Genomic DNA, 26,509 nt, shown 5'->3' with positions numbered 1-26,509 from the left:
TGCAAGGCTGGGGAGTGAATGCATAAGCCTAGGGACAACAAAGCCTCCCAATCTCTGAGCTGTGTGTATGTTAGTGTGTGTCTGGGCTGAACAATGCTGCTCTGCCTCCTGGGCCATGGGATGCTTTTACATAATCCAGGTCCTCTCTGCCTGCTGCAACACACACACAAACTTCTTTAGGTTCGCTCAATCACAGAAACGCTCTCTCTCCCTCTTTCTTTGTGTCTGTCTTTCACCATTGCTAAGCCTTTGGGGAAATGTTTGACAGGTGCACTGCGTCAGAGGTGTAACACCGGTTATCACACCCAAGGAAATCCTGTTAGCAGAGACGGGTGTGGCCTCATTCTCCTGGACTCCACTTCCTTAATGTTTCACATTACGGAAAAGTGGGATGAAGGAAAGAAGACGAGGCGACCAGGATAGGAATCCATTTGAGATGGATTTCCTCCCACCTGCTCTTATATACACAATGAGACCAGGGGAGGCTATAGTAACACTGGGAGTCGGATGACTTTAACCACAGACACTGCTCTAAGGTCAGTTTGACATCTTTACCCCTATTAGTTAAGGTTAGGATTGGTGGACTGTAAACGGATCCTAGATCTGTGCCTATAAGGACAGCCTCTACCTGGAGCATAAGCCTAGCAGACACACAGCGAATAGCAGTTAATAGAACATCACATGACTACAGGACACATTGACATGGGAGAGCGCACTACCCATTGGTTTAAAGGATGCAGGGAAGATGTGTGTTCAACTAGACTTGTTCACAGCAAAGTCTTTTCTACAAACCGTGCTCGTGGAATGATTTCAAAGAATGTCTGTAAATGCTAAATTAAACATCAGTGACTGAGTTTATGATTGTGGCATTGCATTAACAATGTTTCTTTAATATTGACAGTTAAGACTTGGAAAGAGTCGCTTTTAATTAACTACCTTGGTGTTGTCACACTGATGCTAACTTTGATGCGAAAATACCAGTTAAATAGAAACGTTGTTGTGTTGTAGACGTCTGTTACTATGGCCATCAAGGTGAAGGGACCCTCCTATACAGTGGCTGTTCCATGGAATTAGAATGAGTAGAAGGATTCCAGTTCAAAACCATGGTCCATATTGGGTGGACTGGCTGCCATATTGGGAAAGTTTAATACATATTTGATACTAATCCGCTATAATAAGAGCAAATGTGTGATTCAACATACTATATACATTTTGGAGACTATGTCCGTTCCAGCCATTCTATTCCTATGGGCTAGTCAACACACAGAGCTTCATCCACAGTCAGTCCACAGTAGTGGGAGTCCTACTGGAGTTTCATAATACTGTCAACATTGTGCTGTTCCAACCATCAGTAATATTATATACAAATATACAGATACAACATACAAATGCATACTGGCTGGGTTATTACAATGAGACCTACAAAAAAGCACAAGAGTAGAAAGTCTGTGGGCTATTGCAGGTGAGGCTGTTGCAGCCACTACTCGTACAGAACATCTGTTTTCAGACACCCCTAACACACACACACACACACTCCTATCACAACTCTAACACGCCAACCTCACAGGCCACATTGTGTGCACGAGCGTTGCAAAATAAATGGACACATACAGTATATATTATTCAATAATTTCGTAAACACCGCTCTCGCGCCTGAACGAGCGTCTGCATAGCCACACGCTAAAATAGAACTTGGTTCTATTTGAGACGCTCCACGGACTGATATCCTTATTGAACATCAGGAAGATTTACAAACACAGGAGGAGAGATGAATTAAAGATAACATAACTAAGTAGGTTTCCATTTTTTATATGTGGATTAATCGTCGGAGTAGAGAAACAAGATTTTGTATGACTCCGGGTCAAAATGTTAAACTTAGAAGACCATATGCATGTCAGGTAAAATATCAACCCAATGTTCATCTCCCAGGACAAACTAGGAGTCCCAACAGCTAGCTAGCTAAATGTCCATGAATGTTTCATGTGTGTTTTGACCTGTCCCCAAATTAATATAGTTGGTTTTGATATTTCAACCTGCGTGTCCTGATTGCGTCTGGTGTGGATGTACAAAATCAACATGCGCACAATGGCACATGCAGACGCACGCACGTGGCCGATGTTGTCAGCATGTATTGCAGACATCACACTCCTATCACAACCCTAACACAGACACACTCCTATCACAACCCTAACACACATACACAACACACTCCTATCACAACCCTAACACACTCCTATCACAACCCAGCGCAGTTATAAATAAATGAACACAGCCTTTTAACAAAGCTATCAAAAACAAAGCCTAAAAAAAATCCTCCTACAAAGTTTTTGGGGTTCTTTTGTATGTCTACAACAATGTCGATTCCATTATATGTACAGCACTAGAAAATAATTTAATCATAATACACACTTTCTACAGACATGAAATGGTACTGTGCTAGTCCACGTGGTGGGAGGAGGGGACAGGGGGCACAATGTGTGCCTATTGGCTAAGTCTCTGGGGGGGTGGGGATAGAGAGGTGAGTGGGTGGGGTCACAGAGAGGAAGTGGTGGAGTCAACAATTTCTCTCCCATTACACACTGTCGGTACATACTGGGCACTCACTGATGTGTGTGTGTGAGAGAGAGAGAGTACGAGAGAAAGAAAAAAAATGGGAAGAAAAAAAGATTGAGGAATTTAGTTAAATTATACCTCGGCAATATAAACGAACCATGCACAGTGGTCAGTGTCTATGACCGTAACTTAACCATACCGTGTGAAGCGCATGTGGTGGCAGGACCACTGACACTGAAGCGGTTGATATTGAGGCGGAGACTGGTGACGTTCTTCTGTGGTTGGAACATGATGATGTGGACCTTGGGAGCGAACATACAGCCCAGCACCACAAAACCACTGAGACTGACAGAGATACACATGGTGGTGGTCTGGACCTGTAGAGAGAGACAGATAGCATGGTCACTCTACTGGAACAGAGGAGCAGAGGAAGGAAGGGGGGATTCTTTTTGTGGACATATGCATGAGCAGACACAAAAGCACACATGCTCCTGTTCCTGCTTCACACACACCCTACCTGACTAATCACAAAGTCAGATTAACGAGACCAAAGCAGCGGTTTATTTTTTCTACAGCCTAAGGCTGTGTGTGTGTGTGTGTGTGTGTGTGTGTGTGTGTGTGTGTGTGTGTGTGTGTGTGTGTGTGTGTGTGTGCGCGCGCGCGCGCGCGTGTGTGTGTGTGTGCGTGTGCGTGAACCATGCTCTCACCCTGTAGTCACTGGATGTGACGTAGAATATGGGCAGGAAGGCTAGCCAGATGATACAGGTTGTGTACATGGTAAATCCTATGAACTTAGCCTCATTGAAGTTCTCTGGACACTTCCTGGTCTTGAAGGCATACCTAGATCAGATTAAGGACACGAAAGGAAAGACTAAATAATCATTCAAGTCAAAAGCAATAAACAGAATAATACATCTTGAGAAGTACACACACACACACACACACACACAGACACAACCTACACGGTACACAGGATGACCAGGAGCACGTCATATACTAGTGACAGCAGCATGCTGGAGTCACGGACGTTACACTTCAGGATCACTGTCTGCCGTCGCTCCGGTAACGTAAACCTCCTGGTACCAGGAACCTCCAGCAGCAACCACACAGACACCATCACTAACTGGACCGATATCAGACTGAGACAGATAAACACCTGGGGGAGGGCAAGGGGGGAGGGGAGACCATCAGACAAAGGAACACCATCATCATCTGAACTATAACTATCCATCCCTACATTTCCCTCCCTACCTTCCTCCCCTCTCCTTCCCTCTATCCCTGTTGGATTGACAGCTATGATGACCTCTGACCTGAGAGGTGGGGCTTATGAAGCGAGGCCTTGTGGTCCCGCCCCCGTCCTTTACCCCGCTGAAGATCCGGGCGATCCGATTGGTCTTAGTGAGCAGGGCTGAGTAGCAGACAGCGAATGAGGTGCTGAGGCCGAGGCGTCGCATGGCACAGATAGTAGGCGAGGGCTTGGCCAGGAAGAGGAAGGTGAGGGAGTAGGACATGAAGACACCCAGCAGTAGAATGTAACACAACTCTCTGCCTGACGCCTTCACCAGGGGTGTGTTGTTGTGTCTCACAAACACCCAGAACACCAGAGATGTACACAGGAACCTGCAGAGGGAGAGTAAATCAGTTTCAGTTGACTTTATTGAATCCCCTAATTCATCTAGAATTAGTACTAGGCCTAAACAAAAGCTTGCACTTTACACCTATGCCCAGGGCCATTTTGGGGCAAAACATTTTAGTGGCCCCCCTCTTAGCATGACGGAGAGAAAAATGTGCAGCAATTCTACACATTGTCCATTGTGTGCAAAGCTTTCATCAAAGCAAAGGGTGGCTACTTTGAATAATCTAATTTGTTTAACACTTTTTTGGTTACCTCATGATTCCATATGTGTTATTTCATATTTTTGATGTCTTCCCTATTATTCTACAATGTAGAAAATAGTAAAAATAAAGAAAAACCATGAAACTTTTGACTGGCACTGTAGACAGTGCATTGGGAAAGTATTCAGACCCCTTGGCCTTTTGCACATTTTGTTACGTTACAGTGTGATTCTAAAATTGATTGCATTGTCTTTTTTCGTCATCAATCTACACACAATACCCCATAATGACAAAGCAACAGCAGGTTTTTAGAAATGTTTGCAAATGTATAAAAAAATCTAAAACTGAAATATTACATTTACATAAGTATTCATTCACCGCAGGGATGGTGCCAAGTTTCTTCCAGACATGAGGCTTGACATTTTTGCGAAAGAGTTCAATCTTGGTTTCATCAGACCAGAGCAAAAACTTTGGCCGGGTGGACAGCTCTAGGAAGAGTCTTCGTGGTTCCAAACTTCTTCCATTTAAGAATGATGGAGGCCACTGTGTTCTTCGGGACCTTCAATGCTGAAGACATTTTTGGTACCCTTCCCCAGATCTGTGCCTCAACACAATCCTGTCTCTGAGCTCTACGGACAATTCCTTTGACCTCATGGCTTGGTTTTTGCTCTGACATGCACTGTCAGCTGTGGGACCTTATATAGACAGGTGTGTGCCTTTCCAAATCATGTCCAATCAATTGAATTTACCACAGGTAGACTCCAATCAAGTTGTAGAAACATCTCAAGGGTGATCAATGGAAACAGGATGCACCTGAGCTCATAACAAAGGGTCTGAATACTTACGTAAATTAGGCATGTTTTATAAATTTGCAAAAAGTTTGAAAAACCTGTCTTTCACTTTGTCATTATGGGGTATTGTGTGTAGATTGATGGTGATACAAATATATATATATATTTTAGAATAAGGCTGTAACTTAACCAAATGTGGAAAAAAGGAAGGGGTCTAAATGCACTATATATATATATATATATATATATATATATATATATATATATATATACCAACTGATGAGACTAATCCCTCTTCCTCTCCTCTAAAGTCTCACCCGACAATGGCGATGCTGATGGGTCCGATGGCCCAGGCGTCCTCCCACATGATGTAGTCCTCGGGCAGGTCGTAGCAGAAAGTGAGGTCTTCACTGGGCCACCGGCCGGGGGCGCAGGGCGAACAGGTGAACTCATCAGCCAGGTACTCATGAGCCTCACATGCCGTACAGATCCAACAACAGTACTCTCCTACAAGATACAGGTATAAAACATATACATTAACTTAGGCAGAGTTTATGTTAGAAAAGGAAACTAGGTTGTTTACATAAAAGCCAGATGCTCCAATCATTTCATTCTCTAAAACAAATTACATGGAAACTTCAACTAGTGCTGTCACTAGATCGCAGTGAGCAGCCTGCTCAAAGCCCTATGTGTGTGTGTGTGTGTGTGTGTGCGTGTGTTCCTCACCAGCCTGCATCTTCTTCATCTCATTGCGGGCACATGGGTCACTGCACTGGGATGGGGGCACCACCTCCCTTGGCCAGCGAATCAGGTCACTGCTCAGGCTCAGAGTCTCCGCCCACTCGCCGATGGGCACGTAGCCATAGCGATCAGCATTGCGCTGGTAACTGAAGATGTTGTAACGTCCCATCCCGTCGCCATAGGGATCAAACTTCACCACAGTCTCACTGCCGAGAGGAGAGAAGGGAGCTGAGAGGGAGATAAGGATGAGGGGAAAGAGAAAGAGACAGCGAGAAAGAGAGAGGGGGATGAGGAGAGAGGAGGGGCGGAAGGGTGAAAGAGAATGGTAGGGTATGAGAGGAGAGAGATCGGGAGAGAAGATAAGAAACAGAATGGAACTAGTGTCAGGATTTCAATTTCATTTGAAGTCTATTTGAACAAAGCAGTGTCACAGAGGAGTGTATTGAATTCCAAGGCATAAATTACATACAAAACCAGTCGATGTGACAAAGTGAGAATGTAGCAAGTGTATCTAGTGGTTTAAACGTGTGTTACAGCATCTCACTGAGGTCAATATACTGTACACAGCAACACAACTGCAGAGAGTAAGAGAGTGTTACACCAGTGTTAACTAACTTGGTTTGAACCCTTGGGGAGCTAACACAAGTCTTCAGGTTTCAGGAAAGGTTACTCACTACAAGATGAAACATGAGTGTTTACCCCTCTGAGGTAGGCTTAAACATAGCTGAGACTGAGACTGAGGGACATTGCAACAGTGTTTCCATGATCAAGAAAGAGTCAGGTTGTGTTTACTGAGGGGTTGTATACGCTCAGTGTGTCATAGTGAGATCTGTTTCCCCATGATGCTGCTGTGTGTTTTATATAGACCCTGTGTTTTATATAGACCCTGTGTTTTATATAGACCCTGTGTTTTATATAGACCCTGTGTTTTATATAGACCCTATGTTTTATATAGACCCTGTGTTTTATATAGACCCTGTGTTTTATATAGACCCTATGTTTTATATAGACCCTGTGTTTTATATAGACCCTATGTTTTATATAGACCCTGTGTTTTATATAGACCCTATGTTTTATATAGACCCTGTGTTTTATATAGACCCTGTGTTTTATATAGACCCTATGTTTTATATAGACCCTGTGTTTTATATAGACCCTGTGTTTTATATAGACCCTATCTTTTATATAGACCCTGTGTTTTATATAGACCCTGTGTTTTATATAGACCCTGTGTTTTATATAGACCCTGTGTTTAATATAGACCCTGTGTTTTATATAGACCCTGTGTTTAATATAGACCCTGTGTTTTATATAGACCCTGTGTTTAATATAGACCCTGTGTTTAATATAGACCCTGTGTTTAATATAGACCCTGTGTTTTATATAGACCCTGTGTTTTATATAGACCCTGTGTTTTATATAGACCCTGTGTTATATATAGACCCTGTAGAAAAGGCCCATGGAGTTGGTGGAATAATCCTTTAATTCATGTCCACTTACTCAGCTGGGCCAGAGGCGCTTTAATTAGGTCAGGTGGAAATGTCTGACAGATCTCAACTCCATAAAAGGAGGAAATCGCCATCGCCCGATCTCGCTGCTTTCTCTTCCTTAAGTCCATCTAATCCAGAAGTTCTGTGCTTCCATGAATCCACGTAAATCCACCGAATCTGTTACCTTTCAGCTGAACCTTTCATCTGAACTATCTGTTGCGATCAGGAGAGTGGGCCATCAGTTATTGTTTATAGTTATTACCGCGGAGCGCGGCTTGGAGCGCTTCAAACCTATTATGTAATGTGAATGGTCAATGATCACGGCCCTACGGATCATCACAGGCCAATTATGCCATTGATATATGGTTAATATGTCATGAAATTACATGTACACATGAAGACACTTGAAAGGGTGAAATATGAAACATCATTGTTAGCTGAACTGATCGATTCTGATATCAAACTAATGGGGATTATAGATTGAATAACCGATCACTGTTTGTATTCTTCTCATGATTATGATAAATAGTTACGTGCCTAAATGACTCAAGGATGATTCCTATTGACTTCTTAATGAACTGGATTGCTGAATTCCCTAATTATGTTAACAATGAATGATTGTTATGATTTGATCTTTGTGATTATGAATTTGATTGGATACATGTTATGAATTTGATTGGATACCTGTTATTCTGTTTTCTTTGTTATGCAGCACAGACTACTCAGTAAATGTACCACTTTATGTTTAAAGGAATTCCTGCCTCATCCATTCCTCTGTCACCTGACCCGTGACCACCTGTTCACCTTCACTGTCAGTCATCCTACCTGTCCAGCTACCCACACAGATTCCACTAATCTTTTAGACCCTGTGTTTTATATAGACCCTATGTTTTATATAGACCCTGTGTTTTATATAGACCCTGTGTTTTATATGGACCCTGTGCTATATATAGACCCTGTGCTATATATAGACCCTGCGCTAGATATAGACCCTGTGTTTTATATAGACCCTGTGTTTTATATAGACCCTGTGTTTTATATAGACCCTGCGTTTAATATAGACCCTGTGTTTAATATAGACCCTGTGTTTTATATAGACCCTGTGTTTTATATAGACCCTGTGTTTAATATAGACCCTGTGTTTTATATAGACCCTGTGTTTGATATAGACCCTGTGCTTGATATAGACCCTGTGTTTTATATAGACCCTGTGTTTGATATAGACCCTTTGTTTTATATAGACCCTGTGTTTTATATAGACCCTGTGTTTTATATAGACCCTGTGTTTGATATAGACCCTGTGTTTTATATAGACCCTGTGTTTTATATAGACCCTGTGTTTGATATAGACCATGTGTTTTATATAGACCCTGTGTTTGATATAGACCCTGTGTTTGATATAGACCCTGTGTTTGATATAGACCCTTTGTTTTATATAGACCCTTTGTTTTATATAGACCCTGTGTTTTATATAGACCCTGTGTTTGATATAGACCCTGTGTTTTATATAGACCCTGTGTTTGATATAGACCCTGTGTTTGATATAGACCCTGTGTTTGATATAGACCCTGTGTTTGATATAGACCCTTTGTTTTATATAGACCCTGTGTTTTATATAGACCCTGTGTTTTATATAGACCCTGTGTTTGATATAGCCCCTGTGTTTTATATAGACCCTATGTTTTATATAGACTCTGTGTTTTATATAGACCCTTTGTTTTATATAGACCCTGTGTTTGATATAGACCCTGTGTTTTATATAGACCCTATGTTTTATATAGACCCTGTGTTTGATATAGACCCTGTGTTTTATATAGACCCTATGTTTTATATAGACCCTTTGTTTTATATAGACCCTGTGTTTGAAATAGACCCTGTGTTTTATATAGACCCTATGTTTTATATAGACCCTGTGTTTGATATAGACCCTGTGTTTTATATAGACCCTATGTTTTATATAGACCCTTTGTTTTATATAGACCCTTTGTTTTATATAGACCCTGTGTTTGATATAGACCCTGTGCTAGATATGCACCTCAGGATCAGGTCATATAAGGACTACCATCTACTGTACACGTGGTATTCTAGAGGAGACAAGGGTAAGGTTATTTTAATTCAAATGTATTTTTTATTTTACCAGGCAATTCAGTTAAGAACAAATTCTTATTTACAATGACGGCCTACCCCGGCATTCAGGCCAAAGAGTTCAATCTTGGTTTCATCAGACCAGAGAATATTGTTTCTCATGGTCTGAGAGTTCTTTAGCTGCCTTTCGTCAAACTCCAAGATGGCTGTCATGTGCCTTTAACTGAGGAGTGGCTTCTTTCTGGCCATTCTAGCGCAAAGGCCTAATTGGTGGAGAGCTGCAGAGATGGTTGTCCTTTTGGAAGGTTCTCCTCTCTTCACAGAGGTACTCTGGAGGTCTGTCAGAGTGACCATTGGGTTCTTGGTCACCTCCCTGACAAAGGCCCTTGTCCCCCGATTGCTCAGTTTGGCTGAGCTGCCAGCTCTAGGAAGAGTCTTGGTTGTTCCAAACTTCCTCCATTTAAGAATAATGGAAGCTACTGTGTTCTTGTGGACCTTCAATGCTGCAGAAATGTTTTGGTACCCTTCCCCAGATCTGTGTCTTGACACAATCCTGTCTCGGAGCACTACGGACAATTAATTCGACCTCATGGCTTGGTTTTTGCTCTGACATGCACTGTCAACTGTGGGACCTTATATAGACAGGTGTGCACCTTTCCAAATCATGTCCAATCAATTTAATTTACCACAGGTGGACTTCAATAAAGTTGTAGAAACAACTCAAGGATGATAAATGGAAACAGGATGCACCTGAGCTCAATTTCGAGTCTCATAGCAAAGGGTCTGAATACTTCTGTAAATATGGTATTTCTGTTTTTTATTTTTAATAAATTGGCAACAAAAAAAACAACAACCTGTTTTCGCTTTGTCATTGTGGGGTATTGTTTGTAGATTGCTGAGAATAAAAAATATTTGATCAATTTTAGAATAAGCCTGTAGCGTAACAAAATGTGGAAAAGGTCAAGGCATCTGAATACTTTCCAAATGGAAGCATGATAGCACCAGGTATAAACAGGGCTTCTGTGTTGGTAGGCTCTGTTAGGACCTATTCTAACTGGTTTAGAGCACATGGTTCTGAGCATTGTGGCAGATACGCTGACTGGAACTAAAGCTGATATTGTTGTGTGTGAGTGTGTGTTTGTGTGCTGACTAGGACTAGAAGAAGAATGGAGTGTCAGACCAGAGAGGTTATGAAATCCATTTATCACAAAGACAACCTACTTCTCTTCCCCACTCCTTTTTATGCCTCTCTTTCTCTCTTTCCATCTCCCTCTCGCTCTCTCCCTCATTCTCTCTCCCTATCTCTCCCTCTGTCTCTCTCTCTCTTTTAGAATATTGGCAGTGTTTAGGCTTCTTTCAGAGATAAACATTAAATGATTTAAATAAGGAAAAGCTGATAAGATAATCCGTATCTATATAATAAAGCAAAATAGCCACATGCACGCACGCACGCACACACACACACATTCACCCACACACACACACTTGCTGACAGTCAATACATAACTGCATAACACTGTAAGATACAAACACTGCAACACTGCAAGATTAGTTGTTTATCGCTTTGGTACTATTTTACAACAATGTGGTGAATTGCCAAAACTCTTAGTACAAAACTCATGCGGACGTGTTTTTAGCGCTCTCCTGACAATTTCGGCTAAACTTCTTTTAATCTCTTATTTTCCATCCTCGTAACACGAACAGCAATTTTCGTGGACAATTTCAGGCGTATCTAGATCCAATACGAATCGACTTAAACATAGTCCTCCTAAAACAAGAAGAACATCTCACATCGACAACGTGGTCCAGGCTAGGCTGTCACGCCTGCTCCCGCTCTTCCTCTCCAGGATCCCCAGCATTACGCACTCAAGCCACCATCAGTACGCACACCTGCCTTCCCCTGTCACGCGCATCAGCGATCATTGGACTCACATGGACTCAATTCCTTGTGTCATTACCTTACCTATATCTGTCTGTTCCCAAACTCTGTTCCCTGCTTCGGGATGAATTGTCTCATGTCCGTGTTACCCGTGTTCCGACGCTGTTTCTGTCTTGTTTCCTTGTCTGTTCCCGAATAAATGTCTGACTCCCCGTACCTGCTTCTCCTGTCCGGCGTCGGCCCTTACATAGGCCAGTTAGCCCTGCTATTTCAGCCAGCTCTACTAACCCAGTTAGCCCTGCAAGCTCCTCACACCACGAATCCGACATGACAATCAACAATGTAGACGACCTAAACCAGAACCAAAGGGTTTTGAAAGCAATCTCTGCCATGAGGGCGGACTTTTCCACCAAACTCGAAGGTGTCCTAACAGGGATTGATGAGGTTAAACGTGACCTTCAAGCCTACTCTACACGCTTGGACGAAGCAGAGGAACGCATTAGCACGGTGGAAGATACTGTCGTCACTGTCAAAACAACAACCGAACAGTTGAAAAAACAGGTGGCGGACCTTACTTCAAAACTAAACTCGCTCAAGAACCACCAGAGGAGGTCTAGTTTGAGACTGGTTAATCTACCCGAAAAAGTGCATTTCTCGAGAGATGGCTTCCAGAGGCATTGGGGCCGGACATCTTTCCGGACCACCTGCGCAATGAAAGAGCCCATCGGCTTCCGGTTCCTACAGGCCTGAGAAACCACCTCTCTCCTCGAGTCCTTATCATGAAGTTTCTCAACTTTCAAGACGATATCTGAGTGATGCGGAAAGCCAGGGCTATAGGCAAGGTGATGTACGGGGACCAAGAGATCATGTTCTTCCCTGACCTAGCCGCAGACCTGCACCGAAAAAGAAAAGGCTACATCGGGGTTGAACGCCAACTCAGGTCCCTCAACATTGCCTATGGAATAGCCTTCCCAGCTAAACTATGTCTGACTTACAATGGACGGTCACACGAGTTTGAATCTCCCTCTCAAGCCGAGGCATTCATCCGTGGCATACAACGTGAATCTTCTTCCTAGTCATGTTGCCACTGTGAAGTTCACCACCACTCTGGACTACGGAGAATTAAACCATCTTGGATTATGTGACTGTTAGCAAGCTAACTGTAGTACTGTAGCTAGCATAACAGTTAAGTGAATAATATGGCGAGCTAGCCCACACAAAGTTTCCTTATATTATTTGTAGACTGTATGTGCTCATCACTTAGCTCAGTTTCTTCTATATGACAGGCGAGATAGCTGTCCATTGAAAGTTGGACGTCATGTTTAAGTTTATTTTTGTTATGTTGATAATTCTCTTCCATTGGATTACAAAAAAACACTTTAAAATCCTGGCAAATATATTTAGCTCCATGTCAATGGACACATCGGGTGTCACACCCTGATCTGTTTCACTTGTCTGTGTGCTTGTCTCCACCCCCCTCCAGGTGTCGCCCATCTTCCCCATTATCCCTGTGTATTTATACCTGTGTTCTCTGTTTGTCTGTTGCCAGTTAGTTTTGTTCATTCATACCTACCAGCGTTTTTCCCTGCTCCTGCCTGTTTTCCTGCTCCTGTTTTCTAGTCCTTCCTGGTTTTGACCATTCTGCCTGCCCTGACCCTGAGACCAGCTGCCGTTTTGTACCTTACCCCACCATTCTGGATTATTGACCCCTGCCTGCCCTGACCCTGAGACTGCTTGCCGTTCTGGACCCTGTATACCTTCTCTGGATTATTAGGAATAAACTTTTGTTTCTTCAACGCTGTCTGCATCTGGGTCATACCTCAAATGGGTTATCGGGAGCTTATTCATTCATCCTACACCACGAGAAGTATCAGAACTACTTTATATGAAGACTTAAGTTTCGAACATATCCTTGGACTAAAATGATTGACACTCACATGCAAGCCTGACAAAAAAAAAGCCTCACATCAACATCATGTGCAAGGGACTTTGGGACATCAACATCATGTGCAAGGGCCTTTGGGTAATGTAGCACATATTCAATGGTATCGCTTTCTCTCACGTAGCCTGTTCATTTCTGATCTTTGATACTTTTTTGGGGTTATAAACTTACCATGGTGTACTACGTTAACGCTACATGTATGGGCCATTTTGTTGCTTGGTAGCTACTAGCAGCAGACCCTATGTTATGGATCATCTACAACTATTTTGGATTGTCCATACTGTAACATTAACGTTAGTCAGGCTTCACTGACTAGCGTTACTGTTTTAGGTGGAGCTATTCTTTGCTACTTTTCAAACGAATACTATGTGATATTTCACATATCATCTTGCTAGGTATGCCTTTTGTTGTGATATTTCACATAACATCTTGCAAGATATGGCTTTTGTTTTGTTTGGGAGGAGTAATGGCCGAGAGAAGGCAGGAGACACTTTATTTTGTTTAGCATTGCTTAGGTTAAACTGCTCCCTTTAATGGATCAGTCGTCCACCAGGCTACACTCTACGATTAGGGGGAGATGGGAGAGGAAGCGCTGTGTGTCTCGGTTAGGGAGACAAGGGAATGGGGTTCAGTTTTTTACTGTTAGGATAGATTTGTTTGTTCGTTCCAACAGATCTTTACATATTTTCCTTACTACAAAATATTAATGTGGTCCTTATGGTTACTAAACATATTTTAGATATGCCTTTATGCTATATCTTATACCATGTTTACAGTTTTGGTTAAATGACTTCAAATGTAAAACTGAAATTTACTTTGCGGAATGTCCGTGGAGTTTGTAAACTATCCAAGCTTAAACAGGTTATTAACCTCTCTAGGGTAGGGGGCAGTATTTGCACGGCCAGATAAAAACCGTACCCGATTTAATCTGGTTATTACTACTGCCCAGAAACTAGAATATGCATAGAATTGTTTGATTTGGATAGAAACACCCTAAAGTTTCTAAAACTGTTTGAATGGTGTCTGTGAGTATAACAGAACTCATATGGCAGGCAAAAACCTGAGAAGATTCCTTACAGGAAGTGCCCTCTCTGACCATTTCTTCGCCTTCTACACTCTCTTTATTGAAAACTGAGGATCTCTGCTGTAATGTGAAACTTCCTGCGGCTCCCATAGGCTCTCAGAAGGCGGCAGAACGTTGAATGATGACTTTGCAGGCCATGGCTGAAAAACAGTAGCGCATTTGGTAAGTGGTCGATCAGAGAACAATGAGACTGGTGCGCGCGTGCACGAAAAGAGTCCATTTTAGATTTTTAGTCTTTGAACGAAAACAGGGTTTCCCGGTCGGAATATTATCGCTTTTTTACGAGAAAAATCGCATAAAAATTGATTTTAAACAGCGGTTGACATGCTTCGAAGTACGGTAATGGAATATTTAGAATTTTTTTGTCACGATACGCGCCGGCGCGTCACCCTTCGTTACCCTTCGGATAGTGTCTTGAACGCAGGAACAAAACAGAGGATATTTGAACATAACTATGGATTATTTTGAACCAAACCAACATTTGTTATTGAAGTAGAAGTCCTGGGAGTGCATTCTGACGAAGAACAGCAAAGGTAATCCAATTTTTCTTATAGTAAATCTGAGTTTGGTGAGTGCCAAACTTGGTGGGTGTCAAAATAGCTAGCCCGTGATGGCGAGCTATCTACTCAGAATATTGCAAAATGTGCTTTTGCCGAAAAGCTATTTTAAAATCGGACATAGCGATTTTAGTGTTTTTTGTGAACGTTTATCGTGAGTAATTTAGTAAATTCACCGGAAGTTTGCTGTGGGTATGCTAGTTCTGAACGTCACATGCTAATGTAAAAAGCATTTTTTTGATATAAATATGAACTTGATTGAACAAAACATGCATGTATTGTATAACATAATGTCCTAGGAGTGTCATCTGATGAAGATCATCAAAGGTTAGTGCTGCATTTAGCTGTGGTTTGGGTTTTTGTGACATTATATGCTAGCTTGAAAAATGGGTGTCTGATTATTTCTGGCTGGGTACTCTGCTGACATAATCTAATGTTTTGCTTTCGTTGTAAAGCCTTTTTGAAATCGGACAGTGTGGTTAGATTAACGAGAGTCTTGTCTTTAAAATGGTGTAAAATAGTCATATATTTGAGAAATTGAAGTAATAGCATTTCTAAGGTATTTGAATATCGTTCTTATCCCGTTAACGGGATTGATTTTGACAACAGCCAGTGGAAAATCAGAGCGCCAAATTCAAAACAGCTAAAATCTCATAATTCCATTTTCTCAAACAATCAACTATTTTACACCATTTTAAAAATAAACTTCTCGTAAATCCAACCACATTGTCTGATTTCAAAAAGGCTTTACGGCGAAAGCAGAAAATTAGATTATGTTAGGAGAGTACATTGACAAAAATAATCACACAGCCATTTTCCAAGCAACTAGATGCATCACAAAAAACCCAAAACACAGCTAAATGATGCACTAACCTTTGACGATCTTCATCAGATGACACTCCTAGGACATTATGTTACACAATACATGTATGTTTTGCTCGATAAAGTTCATATTTATATCCAAAAACAGCATTTTACATTGGCGCATAATGTTGAGAAATGTTTTCCCTCCAAACCCCGGTGAATCAGCACAATGAGCACACATATTACAGAAATACTCATCAAAATGTTTGATCAATATAGAAGTGTTATGCACAGAATTATAGATACACGTCTCCTAAATGTAATCGCTTTGTCAGATTTCAAAAAAGGTTCACGGCGAAAGCACAATTTGCAATAATCTGAGTACAGCCCAGAGGACACCAATAACAAGCAAACAGAAACCCACCATCTTGCAGTCAATAAAACTAAGAAATTACATTATAAATATTCACTTACCGTTGATTATCTTCATCAGAAGGCACTCCCAGGAACCCCAGCTCCACAATAAATGTTCGATAAAGTTCATATATATGTCCAAATAATCCATTTTGTTCGCGCATTAGGTTCACTATCCAAATCCACAACGCGCATGCTTACTTAGTCCAGACGAAAAGTCAAAAAGGTTATACTACAGTTTGTAGAAACATGTCAAATGATGTATAGAATCAATCTTTAGGTTGCTTTTATCATATATCTTGAATAAAATTCCAACCAGACCTATACTTTCTCTTTGGCAGTGAAAATGAACTCAGCTCGCTCCCAAGTCATTGTGCGTGACTGAGCCCAAGCCTTATAATGGGACACCTACTTGTGCTGTAATTCCCATCAAATCCACCATAGAATCTTCAAACACCGTTCTAAAGACTGCTAACATCTAGTGGAAGCTTTAGGAAGTGCAAAATGAACCCTAAGTCACTGTATACAGTCAAGGCAATCATTTGAAAAAACTACAACCTCAGATTTTCAACTTCCTGCTTGACTTTTTCTCAGGTTTTTGCCTGCCATATGAGTTCTGTTATACTCACAGACACCATTCAAACAGTTTTAGAAACTTCAGAGTGTTTTCTAGCCAAATCTAATAATATGCATTTTCTAGTTTCTGGGCCAGAGTAGTAACCTGTTCAGATTGGGTACGTTTTTCATCCGGCCGTGAAAATACTGCCCCCTAGCCCCAAGAGGTTGTTTATGGTCCTAATGATGATAATCCCAAATTCTTTGCAAATGTATTTCTATTGATAGCCTCCCTTCCTGGTGAAGTCCTAATGTCAGGGAATTTTAATTGCACTCTTGATCCTCATCCAGATCATTTCTCTTGTCACGTCCTGACCATAGAAAGATGTTATTTTCTATGGTAGAGTAGGTCAGGGCGTGCTAGGTTTTTTCCCCTATGTTTTCTATTTCTATGTTGTCAGGTTCTAGTTTTGTATTTCTATGTTGGGGTTTTGTTTGGGATGATCTCCAATTAGAGGAAGCTGGTCCTCGTTGTCTCTAATTGGAGATCATACTTAAGTAGGGTTTTTTTCCACCTGGGTTTGTGGGAGATTGTTTTTGAGTAGTGTATGTTTCACCGCTGCATCACGGTTTGTTGTTTTGTTCTTTAGTTTATGTATTGCATAGTTTCACAGTGTAAATAAAATGTGGAACGACACACACCCTGCACTTTGGTTCGCTCCTTTCTACGACAACCGTGACACCTCTGGTTTAGACACCTCCCACTCGTAGAGTAGAGATTACCTTGGAGGAATCAGAACCCGAGTAAAATGGATTATTCATGTTACTCGTCGAAATGTAAATCATATTATTTTTTGTTTCTTGCTCATTGATTCCCAATGTAGCAGGAAGTGGATATGATAGTATTGTTCTGAGTGACCATTCATATAGATGTTTATTTTACATTGAACACTAACCAAACGTCAGCGACTACCAGATGGGAGGCATTCAAAGCATATATTAGGGGGCAAATGATACGTTTTACCAGTTTCAAATCAAATCAATTAAATGTGAAAATGAGAGACATGGACAGAAAAATCTGAGAATTGGAGAGAGAAGCTTTTTTGGATAACTGAGAAGAAGTACTCAAGAAATGATTTGCTCGTAAAGCTCAGTATGAAGAACTTTCAATGGATCCTGTCGAAATAAACTAAACATTTGCTTCCTACTACAATACACTTTACAATGCTGAATCTCCTGAGAACTTAACTAATCAGACATCATTTTTGGATGGTCTTGATTTTCCCTCTATTTCAGAAGACACAAAACTGCATCTGGAAAAGGAATTGGATGGTGTTGAAATATCTGATGCTAGGAAAAGGGAGGTAAAGTGGCAGGTCCAGATGGGCTCCCAATAGATAAGATATTTAGGGACAATCTTCTAGGTCCACTTTTGGATATGTATGCTGAATTCTTTCAGCAAGGTTGTTTCCCCCCTTCTTTAATCACTCTTATTCTGAAGCCTGATAAATCCCCAAGTTACAGACCAATTTCTCCTCTGAACTTCAACAAAAATTTTTGGGCTAAAGCTTTCGCAAGGAGATTGGATAGAGTGCTTCCATATCTAATACACAAAGACCAAAATGGCTTTGTGAAAAACCGTCAAGGTTTTCACAATGTGAGGAGAGTACTAAAAATAGTGCACGTGTGAAGGGTCCACTGATACTTATATTGTCTCACTTGATGCAGAGAAGGCATTCAATAGAGTTGAGTGGTCTTATTTATTTGAAGTGCTTAAGAGATTTGGGTTTGGGAACTACTTCTGTAAATGGATTAAGATGTGATATACCGACCCCACTGAAGAAGTTGCTACTAACAACTTGATTTCACAACCTTTTATGCTTTTTTGGGGCACAAGACCAGGATGTCCGGCCAGTCCAGGACTCTTTCTTTTAGCTATGGAACCCTATGCCATTGCAGTAAAGTCTCACCGTCAATTAGTGGAATTAAAACGTCGGATTCTGAACATCGAGTGACCCTGTATGCCGATGATACCCTCTTATTCCTGACAGATCTAAAGAATTCCATCTCTTCCCTTTCCAATATAATGAATAACTTATCAATTTTCTCGGTTTAAAGTTAATAAAACCAAATCTTCTATATTTTTCCTCAACAAGCAAGATAGACTGAATACAGTTGTACAGCATCCATTTGTTCATACAGAACAAGGGTTCACATATCTTGGTATTAAAAATCACACCAGAAATTAGCTCCTTGAGTTCAACAAATTCTGAACCCATGGTAACGAGTGTAACAGAATCCATCAACAGATGGACATCATTGCCTATACCTACTATTGGTAGAATAAATATAATTCAGATTAATATTCTGCCCAAATTGCTTTATCTATTTCAATCAAATCCTCTGGCTCCACCACCTTTATTTTCCCCAAAGATCAGAAACACACTCTCAAATTGTATCTGGAGCAACATAAAACCAAGACTTAAACTTTCTATTCTTTATTTGCGCTATGACAGAGGGGGGTTGTAACTTCCAAACCTACAGTGGTATTACTGGGCTGCACAACTTCGGGCTGCAATGTTTTGGTTCTCCAAGAAACCATGCTTACCCTGGCTGCAGACTGAAATGCTGTCCACAAAAGGCTTAACCTTGGATATTTGAACTCTGCTCCCTTTAAGAAGCTAAAGAAGAATACTACTAATCCCTTTGTTAAAAACACCCTAACTATATGGCTGTATAGCAATATCTCGGCGAATGTGAGGACTTTATTTTTTAAATTTCTCTGTGAATATTTGGTTGTTATGTTTTTGTCTCTTTGGGTTGAGGGGGGAGGTGTATGTGTGAATAAAAATTATACAATTGTATATCTTTAATTGTTGAACTAATAAATACACTACTGTTCAAAAGTTTGGGGTCACTTAAAATGTCCTTGTTTTTGAAAGAAATGCACATTTTTTGTAGATTAAAATAACATCAAATTGATCAGAAATACAGTGTAGACATTGTTAATGCTGTAAATGACTATTGTAGCTGTAAATGGCTGATTTTTCATTAAAAATTTTAAGGCCAGTTTTATTGCTTCTTTAATCAGAACAACCATTTTCAGCTGTACTAACATAATTGCAAAAGGGTTTTCTAATGATCAATTAGCCTTTTAAAATGATAAACTTGGATTAGCTAACACAACGTGCCATTGGAACACAGGAGTGATGGTTGCTGATAATGAGCCTCTGTACGCCTATGTAGATATTCCATAAAAAATCTGCCATTTCCAGCTACAATAGTCATTTACAACATTAACAATGTGTACACTGTATTTCTGATCATTTTGATGTTATTTTAATGGACACAAAATGTGCTTTTCTTTCAAAAACAAGGACATTTCTAAGTGACCCCAAACTTTTGAACAGTAGTGTATATGTGTAATAATAATATATATATATACACACACATTTGAAATTGCCTTTGAATGTAGTATGCTACAGTAAATTACTGCACAGTACACTGCTTTCACATTAGGCAATTCACTTACACTAACCATTAACATTGACTGAACATCACATTTCCATAATTTCTATCCAATGTGTGATGGTGATCATTGAAGACATCTTTCACAATGTAATCAAATGAAATAAATGAAAGAAACAACATTTTGCAGGCCCTAGTTTGCATCAATCCTGTCTTTAGCATTTGGCCATAGGTTCTCACCAAAATCACAGTAAATATTCTCATTGTTCATGCACCTGGGAAAAACCTTTTGGCAAATCCAAGCCTAACATAGATCTGGACTGAAATCCTTTTATGCCTCATCCATGGCCTGAAGGAGGGTGGTAGTGTTCACGGGGATTGCGATCATACATCTTCCACCTTGATTGTAATCATGTATTGTATTTTACAGTATTGCATTGTAATTATGTATTTTCTTTATTATTATTATATTTAACCTTTATTTAACTAGGCAAGTCAGTTAAGAACAAATTCTTATTTACAATGACGGCCTAGATATTTTTGTTTTAAGCCTATCCCAAACCTTAACCCTTACCTTAACCATTCAGAGTTAATGCCTAGCCTTAAGAATTGAGTTAATGCCTAAACTTAACCCTAACCTTAAAATTTCAGAGTTAATGACTAACCTTAACCTTAAACACTTCGAAATGTTACATTTGGAACAATTTCAAAATTTGATGTTTGAAACAACTTTGAAATTTGACGTTTAAGAATCATGGATGAACGTCTAATTCTGAGACAGAGCTGGTTGAGAAGAAAATGCTATCAGATCCCCAACCCCACCAGTAGCGGCCTTTGTTAGTTATGGCTGTGTGATCTAGTTCATTCAGGTTTGGTGCCTTGTGGGAATGGAAGCCCCTGTCCACTGTTCACTCACATAGATGTGAGCTTCTCTCAATGCCAACTGCTGAATACACACGCACACACGCAAACACACACAGTCTTGTACAGCTAACCTTGTGGTGACAAACAAATCAGTCCCATTCAAAATCCTATTCTCCCTAACTCTAACCCTAACCCGTACCCTAACCCTAACCTGAACCCAAAAACCTTAATCCTAACCCTAACCTTAGCTCCTAACCCTAAAACTAAACTTAGCTCCTAACACTAAACTGAATTCTACATTTACATTACATTTGAGTCATTTAGCAGACACTCTTATCCAGAGCGACTTACAGTAGTGAATACATACATTTCATTTTCATTTCATGCATTGTTTTTCTTTCTTTCTTTTTTTTGTACCATGCTGGCATTGCAAACACCATGCTCTACCAACTGAGCCACAGGGAACACTAATTCTAACCTTAACCCTAAACCCCCTGGAAATAGCATTTGACCTCGTGGGGATGCACACACACACACACACACACACACACACACACACACACACACACACACACACACACACACACACACACACACACACACACACACACACACACACACACACACACACACACACACATACACTCCTAACAAACCCGTAGACTGTTCGTCCTGCAATTTCCTATATTATGTTCTATGTGACACAGTATCTGACCCTATCAGTCTAGAGAACATCTTTAGCCCAGAGTGAAGACACATCTCTCCCCTCAGCTTGTTCTAGCAGGTTAGGAGCTCTGGGATACTTCAGTTTAAGTTTTAAAGTTGTCTCAAATCTCCTCAGGTCTCCCCAGCAGTATCTTCTGTGTGTTGAGCGCTCTAGTGGAATAACCACTGTCCTAGTCCACACTGATGTTGGAAAGAGGCTGAAGTCTGCAAATTCTACAGCTTTACGTTCGACAGTAAAGCACTGCACCGCTTTCTTTTACAGAGCAAGTCTGTCCACACCATCCATCTATTGTTTACTGCTACAACAATGCTCTCTCGCGTTCTCTCTCTCTTTCTCTCTCTCTCCAGAGACTTATGCAGCAGGATTTCTCGAACACAAACAGCTGGAGCTACACTACAGCAACTGAGACTGGAGAAAAACTGAGGAAAGAGTCAGAGAGAGAGAGGAGATAGATTTAATTCTGAGAGCAAAAGGTTTATAATAGTTTATAAAACATGCATAACTTGACGTAGTTGGGAGAGTCTTTATTATTCTAGATTAATTAAAAGTAAGGGGAAAAGGAGTTTTCATTCAGAGGTTCAGAAATTAATTACGCTCTCTGCCATATTGGGCTAACATGCTGGCCGCAGGGGTTTGTGGGCATTACAGGGAGGGGGAAAGACAATCCCCTTTAATCCAATGAAGGGGGAAGAGAGGGAATACATAATCTGATGCTGTAGCATGAGAGAGTGAGGGTGAGCGGGTGAGAGAGAATGAGACAGTCCACTTGACTGGCTGTTGATGAGCTGATGTCACCACACACTAGGGGACAGGTAATATTTAGACAGGATAACAAGCTTTGTGCAACATATGCTCAGATAATCTTCACAGAAAATACTCTTCTCCTCTCTACTGTCCTTGCTGTAGATGGGTGATTTGGAGATCCCAGAGGTTCTCTCTCCCTCCTTTTCCCTCACGCTCTCTATTTCTGTTCATCTTTTTCATCATCTTTCTCTTCCACCCTCACTAGAATCTTTAGGGCTGCAATGTAAAGTGGTGTATGTAATTTGCATTAGGCACAGTGAGTGTGTGATGTGTGTTCAGTCCAATCAGGAGTGTTTGGGGTGATGATGACCTAATACATCTGTGTCCCAGGGAGAGTGAGCGTGTGTCGGGAGAAGGAACAATCGTGTCAGAAACAACACACACACAGCTACACAGCACTGCATGGTTACATAGAGTGTACACCAACACACACACACACACACACACACACACACACACACACACACACACACACACACACACACACACACACACACACACACACACACACACACACACACACACACACACACACACAACAGCACTATGGGCTATATCTGTTCTCTCTGTGGTCTTTCTCTCCTGGGATAGAGATTCAGAGTGGACAGCAGACAGAGAAGAAGAGAGAGAAGAAAGGAAAGAGGCACCATAATAGGACAGGAAAGGAGATAAGAGAGGAGTGATAGAGGAGACAAAAGAAGGAATAGCAGGGGAGAGGAGAGGTGATAAAGAAAAGAAGAGAGGCAGTGGTGGAGAAAGAAAAGGAAGGATAGATAAGAGAGGAGACAGAAGGGGACTGACAAGATGAAAGAAGAGATAGCAGAAAAGGAATAGCAGAGAAAGAAAGGTGTGAGAGAAGAGGATGAGGTAAAGGAAGGGAAAACGAGGGCTGGAAGGGAGGAAAGGAAAAAGAACAGGCAGGGAAGAAGCTTGTGAAGTGTTTATGAGTGGGAAGCACTGTTATCAAATGTGAAGGGAGATGGGGAGGGGGAGTGAGAGGGCAGGAGAAAGAGAGGGAGAAATAGAGTGAGAGAGAGAGAGAGTGAAGGTTGTTCTCTGGCATGTAACTGTTACAGTAAGCTCTCAGCTCAATAGTGCCCTGAAGGCACAACACCTCTCCTCGCTCTGCTAACACACACGCACACGCAGGCACGCACACACATGCACCCATAAAAGAGCAGAAGAGAGGGAATATCACACATCTATGACAACTATTTGAACAGGAGGTTGCCTGTGTGTGTGTGTGTGTGTGTGTGTGTGTGTGTGTGTGTGTGTGTGTGTGTGTGTGTGTGTGTGTTATTGTGCGTGCGTGTGTGTTGACTGATCTGGTTTCCTCAGATGGGGGACGGTAGGTGGGAGTTGAATGATGGCTTAGAAAAGTGTGTGGGTTGGGGGTGTCTGCGATTTCATGGCAGCAAAAAACAAACATCTCAAGCTGTCATTTTGTGCAAATGTGTGAGTGTGTATAAGTGAGTGTGTGTATGTGTGTGTGTGTGCATCCGTGCGTGTGTGTGTGTGTTCAGCAGTTGGCATTGAGAGAAGCTCACATCTACAGGATTACTTGGACAATTGGCCATAGTGTCAGCTTCATTACCATAGCAACAGCATAGCTACAGAAAGGGCTCTGTTTTAGCCTCATCCTCCTCACCTTGATCATCACCACTGTACCACATGTCTATCTATTCTGAACTGTAATATACAGGTAACTGCCAAAATAAAGGAAACACCAACTTAAGTTGTCTGGCGACTCGTGGGCCACCACGAACCGCCAGAACAGCTTCAATGCACCTTGGCATAGATTCTACAAGTGTCTGGAAGGATGTGACACCCTTCTTCCATGAGAAATTCCATCATTTGGTATTTTGTTGATGGTGGTGGAAAACACTGTCTTGGGCGCCACTCCAGAATCTCCCATACTTGTTCATTTGGGTTGAGATCTGGTGACTGAGATACACACACACACACACACACACACACACACACACACACACACACACACACACACACACACACACACACACACACACACACACACACACACACACTCTCACACACACACACACACACACACACACACACACAAACACACACACACGTTAACTTTTTAAGGTATAGGGGGCAGTATTTTCATTTTCGGATGAAAAGCATGCCCAGAGTAAACTACCTAATACTCGGGCCCAGAGTCAAATATTTGCATATAATTAGTAGATTTGGATAGAAAACACTCTGAAGTTTCTAAAACTGTTTGAATGATGTCTGTGAGTATAACAGAACTCATATGGCAGGCAGAAACCTGCGAAAGATCCAACCAGGAAGTGGGAAATCTGAGAATTGTAGTTCTTCTTTTGAATCCCTATCGAAACTACAGTGTCTGTGGGGTCACGTTGCACTTCCTAAGGCTTCCATTGGCTGTCAACAGTCTTTAGAAACGTGTTTCATCCTTCTCCTGTTACTGGGCAGAAAATAGGAGCTCAGTCAATGAGTGGACTGCCTGGGACCAGTGAGTTGTTTACTGCGAGGGCACATTTGGCGCGCCGCTCCTTCTTTTTCCTCTGTAATGAATACGCTATTGTCCGGTTGGAATATTATCGACGTTTTATGTTACAAAGACCCTAAGGATTGATTGTAAACAACGTTTGACATGTTTCTACGAACGGTAATGGAACTATTTGACTTTTTGTGTCTGGATTTACGCTCGCGCGTTATGCCTTTGGATAGTGATCTGAACACACAAACAAAACGGAGGTATTTGGACATAAATATGGAGTATTTCGAACAAAAAGAACATTTCTTGTGGAAGTAGGAGTCCTGGGAGTGCATTCTGACGAAGATCACCAAAGGTAAGAGAATATTTATAATACTAATTCTGAGTTTAGTTGACCCCAGAACTTGGCGGGCATCTGTATAGCTTGCTTTGATGGCTGAGCTATGTACTCAGAATATTGAAAAATGTGCTTTCTCCGTAAAGCTATTTTAAAATCTGACACAGCGGTTGCATTAAGGAGAAGTGTATCTATAATTCTTACAATAACTGTTGTAAATTTTATCAACGTTTATGATGAGTATTTTTGTAAATTGATGTGCTCATTCACCGGTAGTTTTGGTGGGAATACATGTTCTGAACATCACGCACCTATGTAAAATGGGGTTTTTGGGTATAAATATGAACTTTATCGAGCAAAACATACATGTATTGTGTAACATGAAGTCCTATGAGTGCCATCTGATGAAGATCATCAAAGGTTAGTGAATATTTTAGCTGTATTTTTGGTTTTTGTGATGCATGTCCTTGCTTGGAAAATGGCTGTGTGGTTTTTCTTGTGAAGTTTATGTCCTAACATAATCTAATTTGATGCTTTTGCCGTAAAGCCTTTTTGAAATCGGATGATGTGGTTAGATTAACGAGAAGTTTATCTTTAAAATGGTGTAAAATAGTTGATTGTTTGAGAAAATGAAATTATGAGATTTTTGCTGTTTTGTATTTCGCGCCATGCTATTTCACTGGATGTTGAATAGAGTGTCCCGCAGGTGGGACCTAGCCCATAGAAGTTAAACCCCTTATGCTCATTTGAGACCCCTCTTTCAAAGTTAAAGAGATATCTTCCCCTAGCTATGGTAACCAAAATAAAAGGAGGTAGGGGGAGAGAGGGAAGGGAGGAGAGGGTTGATCAACTTTCATGGATGTTAGCAGATCAGATAGACTCCCCCCATCTCTCTCACTTTCTCTCCAGCCCTCCCTAACTTTTCAGACTTACCTTTCCCACCTCCACTCCTGTCCTGCTCACTGGAGGCTGTGGCTGCCTCTCTGCCTCTCCCCTATCTCTCCTTCTCACCCTCTCTCCTCTATCTCTCCTTCTCACCCTCTCTCCTCTATCTCTCCTTCTCACTCTCTCTCCTCTATCTCTCCTTCTCACC

At 41.2% G+C, this 26,509-nt stretch overlaps 1 protein-coding gene across 3 annotated transcripts in view; it reads right to left on the bottom strand.

Moving 5' to 3' along the window:
- Positions 1 to 908: 908 nt before the first annotated feature.
- Positions 909 to 26,509, bottom strand: part of LOC115196713 (metabotropic glutamate receptor 3) — a 60,913-nt gene continuing 35,312 nt past the window's right edge. For all 3 annotated transcript variants that reach the window (XM_029757563.1, XM_029757565.1, XM_029757564.1), the window contains 7 exons: positions 5,907 to 6,149; positions 5,498 to 5,687; positions 3,864 to 4,173; positions 3,516 to 3,709; positions 3,261 to 3,393; positions 2,753 to 2,930; positions 909 to 2,603 (listed from right to left, as the gene is read on the bottom strand). In XM_029757563.1, coding sequence (XP_029613423.1) covers positions 2,533 to 2,603; positions 2,753 to 2,930; positions 3,261 to 3,393; positions 3,516 to 3,709; positions 3,864 to 4,173; positions 5,498 to 5,687; positions 5,907 to 6,149 — 1,319 coding nt within the window. In that variant the 3' untranslated portion in view covers positions 909 to 2,532. The remainder of the gene's footprint in view (positions 2,604 to 2,752; positions 2,931 to 3,260; positions 3,394 to 3,515; positions 3,710 to 3,863; positions 4,174 to 5,497; positions 5,688 to 5,906; positions 6,150 to 26,509) is intronic.

Source organism: Salmo trutta, chromosome 7 (assembly GCF_901001165.1).
Source record: "Salmo trutta chromosome 7, fSalTru1.1, whole genome shotgun sequence".
NCBI classification, from domain to species: Eukaryota; Metazoa; Chordata; class Actinopteri; order Salmoniformes; family Salmonidae; genus Salmo; species Salmo trutta.
This window is presented reverse-complemented; position numbering and strand designations above follow the sequence as displayed.